The sequence below is a fragment of the Solanum tuberosum genome, unplaced genomic scaffold (genome assembly GCF_000226075.1).
Source record: "Solanum tuberosum cultivar DM 1-3 516 R44 unplaced genomic scaffold, SolTub_3.0 scf00102, whole genome shotgun sequence".
NCBI lineage: Eukaryota > Viridiplantae > Streptophyta > Magnoliopsida > Solanales > Solanaceae > Solanum > Solanum tuberosum.
In genome coordinates this window covers 636454-644541 of record NW_006239028.1, presented here as the reverse complement: position 1 = coordinate 644541, position 8088 = coordinate 636454, and the positions used below count along the sequence as shown (strand labels likewise).

The following is an 8088-nucleotide window of genomic DNA, read 5'->3' as shown; positions in this document are numbered from 1 at the left end:
GTTGCCTTTGCCTTGATCTCGAAAGTCAAAATTTGACTAAAGCCCTAATTTGGTGAAGATCGAGGCTTCTAATTGTTCACGTTTTTTCCCTTTAAAATACATATTAGCATTTGACTTAAAGCCCCATTTGGCTACTTGTTCATGTCGGTCCATCATTTAGCAATTTTTGTTTCCTTGGTAATAGCCACTTGGAAAAAATTGACAAATAAATAACTATTTTTTGGACCGCTAACTAAATTTTAGTCAAACATTTTAAAATTATTCGGTGTTTAGCTACTTTTCACTGTGGAAAGCAAGCAAACTTCACAAATTGTTGTTGAAGTTTGAACGGTTAGATGATTAAACTCAATTGATTATTTGTGGAATTTGAAATTTGTTCACATTTAAACTGTGGAAGTTTGTCATTATCAAAATTTGCATTGATAATAGTTTGAACCATTCGTTATATCTGAAACTTAAGCAAATCTTCATATTTAGATTTTGAAAAATTAAACATTGTGAACCATTCCTATAATTTGAATTGATAAATATTTAAACTCCATAAATTGTTCGTGAAATTTAAAACTTCAACCAAATTTCATACTTAAACTATAAAGTCTAAACTTCATCAATTATTTCTTGAGTTTTATTTGTCAAAGTCTCATACTCCCAACGTATGTGTTGAAGTTGTTCATGTGCTATAAGCTATGGTATTTTTATTCAAAATCTATTTTAAATTTTTTGAAATAATCACAAAATATTATTTTAAATATTTCAAATGACAATCGTTCCCTCATCACAATTTTTTAAAATATTTTTATGAGTAGCATTTACTCTTCCACGACTTTGCCTGACTATATTCATTAATACGTCACTTTAATTTGATGTGAAATACTTAGAATAAGTTGGTGTGATTTTTAATTTTTTTTAAAAAGCCTTTTCTTTTCAAAAGAATTGAGTGCTCCGCCAGCTGAGAGAAAATGAATATATTTAAAAAAAGAGAAGAAACAGTGCTTAAATAAAGTTTAAAAGGATTCACGCGGATGAAGATGTGGATGTTGGTAAGCCACCCACACTTTGCCAGCTGCCTTGTCGGAGTTAACAGGCAACCAAACTCCCTCCTCCTCATCACGCACGTGATTCACACCTCCTTTCCCCCCTTCAAATCACACTTTTCGCCTTTTCTCCGAGGGGCCGATGACGTTTTAAGTATTCCTTTCCTTTTATGATTAGAGATTTCGAGATCGAGTCCTAATTATGAAATCATTTTTGGAAAATAATATTTTATTCTCAACGTGGAACTTTTCAATGCAGATGTTGAATCAAAATTTAAAATTTGGGGACACAAAATTTTAGTTATTTGAATTTTAAATTAATGATTTACACATAACTTGATGATTTTTTTAGAAAATAAGAATACAAAGTTAGCTCGTAAGGCCGTAATCGAACGGCTAATTCTATCTTAATGTGAATTTGAATTTAATCGACCCTAATACTAATATCACATGATGTAACAATTTTTTTAAAATTTAGTACTACTTCTTTCGTTCAGTTTTACTTGTAACAATATTATCTTATTCCTTAAAGGTAAATCATGAAAAATATAATAATTATTTTTTCCTGATATATGAAAATGAAAATTTATTTTTAAAATAGTGTACAGATAAAAGTGAACGGAGTAGTAGTATATTCCTTCGTTTCCCGAAATTATGGAATTTAATTCCTAATTTCGTTGACTGTTGACTAAAATCGAGCTCCCTTTGCGCCTGCAGAGCTCGTACAATACGATTCGATGCTTGTACCTGAATGCAAAAAGAAAGATCACAAGTTTAATTTAAATTAAAAGTATAAATAAAACGCCATCGCTTTCTTGGTGGATGCATCAATATAACAATTGATACGAACGAACACATAGACCCAAAAATATAATCAAACACAATCCCCGCCTCTCTCTCTCTATTTCTCACTTTCTCTCTCTAGAGTTTGGTATCGTCTCTGTGAGAGGTGTAAACTTACGATTGCGATAAGAAGCTGAATCTTCAGACGATGTAGGATTAGAAATGGTGATAATCGCTTGTTAGTGAAGTAGCTCCAGATTCATTTTTCTAAGATCTACTCTACTGGTAAGCTCTCCGATCACGTTTTTTTTGTAATTGTTATTGCGCTTTTGTTTTCATCAATTTCAGATTCGGTAAGTATTATTTGCATGTGTTTTTGTTAAATTCAGCTTGTTGATTGTCTAATTCTTGGTATTATCTTCCTTGCGAGTCTTCCGTGAGTTCTTATGAAGAGTGTTAATTCAATTGTTGTGTTTAGCCTAGTGAAATGTTCAATGTTCGGATTAGGAGAGGAGTAGAAACTGTATTGGTGCTGAAATTTGACTGTACGCCAGTTCATGAAAGATGAATTGCAAATCAATTTCTCGGTTGCTTTGGCAGATGGAAATGATATCAAACTTCTACTGAAATGATATTACGTAGTGTAGTGTAGTGTAGTGTAGTTTGTTGTGATTTGGGTAGTACATTTGTTAGTTTTGATGCTTTTGACGAAAACTCATTTGTCAGCAAAGTAGGGTTGTTAAATTCAGCTTGTTGATTATCTAATTCTTGGTATTATCTTGCTTTTAGAGTCTTCCATGGGTTCTTAGAGGAGTTTTAATTAAATTGTTGTGTAAAGCCTAGTGAAATGATTAATGTTCGGATTAGGGACTGTATTGGTGCTGAATGTTGACAGCACTCCAGTTCATGAAAGATGAATCTGCAAATCAATTCATCTGAATCTGCAAATCAATTTATCTGTTGCTTCGGTAGTTAGAACCTAGATGATATCAAACTTCTTGTGAATTAATATTGCGTTGTGTAGTGTAGTTTGATGTGATTTGGGTAGTACATTTGTTAGTTTTGATGAGTTAGACGAAAATTCATTTGCCAGCAAAGTAGGGTTGTTAAATTCACATTGTTGATTATTTAATTCTTGGTATTATCTTTATTTTGAGTCTTCCATAGGTTCTTACGAGGAGTTCTAATTAAATTGTTATGTTGAGTCTAGTGAACGGTCAATGTTCAGATTTGGAACTGTATTGGTGCTGAATTCTGACTGCAATCCAGTTCATGAAAGATGAATTGCACATCAATTTATCGGTTGCTTCAGTAGTTAGAACCTAGATGATATCAAACTTCTACTGAATTGATATTGCGTTTGGTAGTGTAGTGTTGTTCGATGTGATTTGGGTAGTACATTTGATAGTTTTGATGCTTTCGACGAGAATTCATTTGCCAGCAAAGTAGGGTTGTTAAATTCAGCTTGTTGATTATCTAATTCTTGGTATTATCGTGCTTTTCGAGTCTTTTGTGGGTTCTTATGAGGAGTTTAAATTAAATTGTTGTGTTAAGCCTAGTGAAACGGTTAATGTTCGGATTCAGAATTGTATTGGTGATGAATTTTGACTGCACTCCAGTTCATGAAAGATGAATTTGCAAATCAATTTATCTGTTGCTTCAGTAGTTAGAACCTAGATGATATCAAAATTCTACTGAATTAATATTGCATTGTGTAGTGTAGTGTAGTGTTGTTCGATGTGATTCAGGTAATACATTTGTTAGTTTTGATGCTTTTGACAAAAATTCATTTGTCAGCGAAGTAGGGTTGTTAAATTCAGCTTGTTGATTATCTAATTCTTCGTATTATCTTGCTATTCGAGTCTTCTGTGGGTTCTTATGAGGAGTTTTAATTAAGTTGTTGTGTTAAGCCTAGTGAAATGGTCAATGTTTGGATTCGGAAAAGTTCATGAATGATGATTTTGCAAATTAATTTATTTGTTGCTTCGGTAGTTAGAACCTAGATGATATCATACTTCTACTGAATTGATAATGCGTTGTGTAGTGTAGTTCGATGTGATTTGGGTAGTACGTTTGTTACTTTTGACGTTTTTGACGAAAAGTCATTTGTCAGCAAAGTAAGGTTGGCTTGGGAAATAAATAGTAATGTTTGTAATTCTTTTTATGAAGGTGTATTCTATAAGCTTAATGCGTATAGTGTTTTTGTATTACATCTGCGCTGGTGTAAACTATTTGGTAAGCAGCAAAACTCGGCACATTTTGAGGGTTAACCATAGTTCATTTCATTTGAAACTTTGCATACTGGAGGAGCAATCTGAAGCAATCTCTTAGGATTGAGATTTGGGATATCTTGTTTATATGTTGATCAATTCTCCAATGCACAGCACTTCACCACTTTAGATAGTTTAACGTTGCAATAATCTAAAGTTAAATCCAGATGAAGATCATTGAACTTCGCCTTTGGTTAATGCACCCACACCTTCTCATATGTGGAGTTCTAGTTCCAGTAGCAGCGAAAAATACAAATGAGAGGTACTAGAATCACTGTACATTATTGTGGTATGAGGAGATCAAGAGACAAAGTGAAAAGACCATTCTGGAAGCCAAACACTCGAGCAACTTTGTAAAGTTGCGGTGTCACTATCTATTTTTCATCAGTATAAATTGGTAGTGTTAATCTTTTCAGATGTCATCCTTGTTGCTGTCTGAGAGGGTTTGGATTGGCTTAAAAGTTGGTCAAACCTACTTTCAAGTCATTTTTAACTTTTGGGAGGGTTTGGCAAAGTTAAAAATAACTTAAAATAAGTTTAAAATGTCTTGAAAAAAGTTAAAAGTATGTACTCCCCTACTTTTTATTTTTTAACTTAAAAGTTACTAAAGTTTGACTTTTTAAAAACTACTTTTTAAAGTTAAGCCAAACGGGCTCTGATTCTTGAATAGAGATTCTTTATCCACTTCGATTATTTCCCTTATTTCTATTTCGTTTGGAAGCGGTAGGAGTTCCAATACTTTAGTGGTCCTTCAGTAGTTTTTGCTGCCATTCATGCTCTATCCCTTATGAGTCCTCTAAATACCATTTAAAGTAATCATATAGAGCCATCTTTTTCATGTTCGCTGACGTTCAAATATTTTGTGTTTGCAGATTTTACGGCATCAAGCTTGGGCAGGTTGGAGGAGGAGAAGCTCCTTATTAATGATAGTTTGTCTAAGAACAAGTCTGAGATGAATAAGCTCTTTTATGGAGTAGCAGTGTCTAGGAGATCGTATTGCAATTAAACTATCTACTGGCATGGAAGAGAGAGGAGATGAAGTTGGGCCCTCAGAGCAGAGGTCCCCAGGGGCTGCATGTTGGCCTTCAGATTTTGTTGAAAAGTTTGGATCTGTTACTCTTGATAGTAAAGAAGAAAATTTGAGGAATAAGGAACTAAGTGAAAATGAAATACATGATAGGCTTCCATGTCAGACTGCTTCACAGATTCTCTGGAAAACTGGAACACTGTCAGACCCAATTCCAAATGGTTTCTACTCAGTTGTTGCTGTGAGCACCATGAAATTTCTTTTAGTTTCTATTCAACGGTGCTTGTTATTTGTTTTCCTTTCAATAATATATATACTTTTTGTTCTTTAGAAGCTGAACTAATGGATAATTTAGTATTCCACTTTAGTATTCCATTTGTTCCTTCTTGTATCTCCTAATGTGGATGCTGGCATGCGATTTTGACTAGCACTTGTTTTGATTTTATTTTAATGCCCTTTTCTTTATCCTTTTTGTCTCAGGAGAAAAGGCTCAAAGAGATTTTTGAAGATATTCCCACTTTTAATGAACTTCAGGCACTGGAGCTGGAGGGTTTAAGAGCAGATATTATACTTGTGGATTTTGAGAAAGACAAGAAGCTTTCTATGCTAAAGCAACTGATTCTTGCACTAGTGAAAGGTTTAGGCTCAAATCCTGCAGCTATTATAAAAAAGATAGCTGGATTGGTGGGTTTTCATATTTCTTTACTTTTTCTTCACTGTGCTATAAAATGACACAGTATTTTCCTTTGCTTTGCTTTCTTTTTTCTGCCTGTTTCCATGTCAAATTACTTGTTTTCTTTATGGGGATGTTTCTTGAGTGGCCGTCCTGTGAATTTAACTCTGTTTTCTTGGGTTGCACAGAGATAATTAGAACATGTTCTGGCAATTATTCTTTCGTTGCTGCAGTTCTGTCCAGAACTTTTTCTTTCCCTATTTTTTTCCCCTAAGAGCCCTCTTTGTTATGTTTTTTTTTCCAATACACTCACAATAACCCGCCTCTCTACCCCACAAAGGTAGGGGTAAGGTCTGCGTACACCCCATCTTCCCCAGACCCCATGTAGGAATATATTGGATATATGTTGTTGTTGTAGTCAAAGATAAAGGTCGAAGTTGATGTTAAGCATCTTCCATGGGCATACCTTTTCTTAAATTTTTTTGATGTTAAGCATCTTCCATGGACATTTTATCATTTTATCTATTATTTGAATGACTCCTTACATAGGTATCTGATGTTTTCAAACGACCAAACCCTGAACTAAGTCCTTCTAAAGCTGCTCTTGAGGAAAGCTCTCACATTTCTGACATTCGAGGCATCCAGATGTTGGGTCAAATAAAGCATGGCTCCTGCCGTTCTCGAGCAATATTGTTCAAAGTATTAGCGGATATTGTAGGTGTTGAAAGTCAACTTGTTGTGGTAAGCTTTGCTCTGAAGGAAAAAAGTTTGTAGTTCCCTTGTTTTTGTGAATTCCATGTTTTACCTCTAAACTCAGTACTGAAAAATGTTGCATTGCTAGTTCTTATGAATTCTCACCTTATTTTCTTTCTTTGCCATACTTTTCGTGAAATTGAACCTTATAATATTTCTATGTTTCCTAATTAGGGGTTGCCTGCTGAAGGAGCTTCTGAGTGTGTAGACTCATCTAAACATATGTCTGTTATAGTTGTGTTAAATTCTGTGGAACTGCTTGTCGACCTTATGCGTTTTCCTGGTCAACTTATTCCTCGATCAGCGAAGGCTATTTTCATGACCCACATATCTGCTGCTGGAGAGAGTGATTCTGCAGAAAATGATTCCTGTGATTCACCATTGGAGCCTAATAGTCCTCTTTATGGGTTTTCAGAGAGAATTGATCCTGAGAGGTTAGATCGAAATCTTTCTCACTTTTTAATTAATACTGTTCAAGTTTAATTGCTATAATCCTTTTCATCTTTTTCTGCTGCATTATCATTATCAACATTTTCTGTTGCATTATCATTGCTGACATGTTGTAATCTGCAGGAAGTTCATTTTTGCTGGTGAAGATGCAGTTTCATTTCTTCTTTTCCCTCATTCATTTTTAATTGATCTTTTTATATTCTACAGTTCCGAGAAAGATGATGCCCTTCAATGCCAGAGGAGACTAGAAGCATCTTCGAATGCTGCAGGACCTTCATTGAGGAATATCATGTTGCGGTCTAACACTTCAATTGACAGAAAATTAAGGTATTATTTCACTCGGCTAAGAAATCATGCTTTTACATAATAACACACTTCATTGTATCCTCTTTGAGCAAAAGAAATTCGGAATGTTCATCTGCTTTTTTACTCTCTGTTCTGTGGATCTTATTTCCTGTTGGATCTGTTTCTATGTATCAGTTTCTCGCACAGCGAACCCAATATTGCTACTGCAGCTTGGAGAAGGAGCCGAAGGAAAGTTATTACTGAACAAAGGACTGCTAGTTCAAGGTTTACTTTTCTATGGCCATGACTCCTATTTCAATTGATTTCCCCTTACATATGCAATGAAGCTCTTTATCAGTTTTCCAATTTTGGATGAGATCATACCAACAAAAATACACTCTGGATCAAATCAGTTTTCTGATCTTTACAATTAACTTACTGAAAAATAAAATCATTTGAAGTCCTCTGATTGCAGTTTTCCCCTGCGCATCTGTCTCACTATGTTTCTAGTGTGACTGTTAGGGATGTGTATATAATTGACATGCAAATAGGTGTTCCGTTTCGAGCTGGTGATGTTATTTTCTAAATTTTGATTAGAACTTAATGAACTAAGAAAATGTCCTTGCACAAGCATGTGGGTAATCAGAATAAAGTTGCAGGGCACCCTTCGGGGTGGCCCAGTGGTTTGAGCTTGGGACTTCCATGTTGGAGGTCTCAAGTTCGAAACCCCTTGCCAGCGAAAGCAAGGGGTTTGCCTTCTGGGTCGAGCTCGTCGCACCAGGCTTGCCTAGTGCGGTTTACCTCTCCTATGTG

The 8088-nt window shown here is 34.9% G+C and overlaps 1 protein-coding gene across 2 annotated transcripts in view; it reads left to right on the top strand.

Moving 5' to 3' along the window:
• The first annotated feature begins 1890 nt into the window (after positions 1-1890).
• LOC102602158 (serine/threonine-protein kinase EDR1) overlaps positions 1891-8088 on the top strand; it is a 13934-nt gene continuing 7736 nt past the window's right edge. The window contains exons 1-7 of one of the 2 annotated variants that reach the window (XM_015309387.1): positions 1891-2102; positions 4960-5355; positions 5595-5798; positions 6337-6528; positions 6715-6974; positions 7198-7317; positions 7471-7560. In XM_015309387.1, coding sequence (XP_015164873.1) covers positions 5107-5355; positions 5595-5798; positions 6337-6528; positions 6715-6974; positions 7198-7317; positions 7471-7560 — 1115 coding nt within the window. In that variant the 5' untranslated portion in view covers positions 1891-2102; positions 4960-5106. The remainder of the gene's footprint in view (positions 2103-4959; positions 5356-5594; positions 5799-6336; positions 6529-6714; positions 6975-7197; positions 7318-7470; positions 7561-8088) is intronic. The other variant, XM_006348813.2, reaches the window with a different exon arrangement.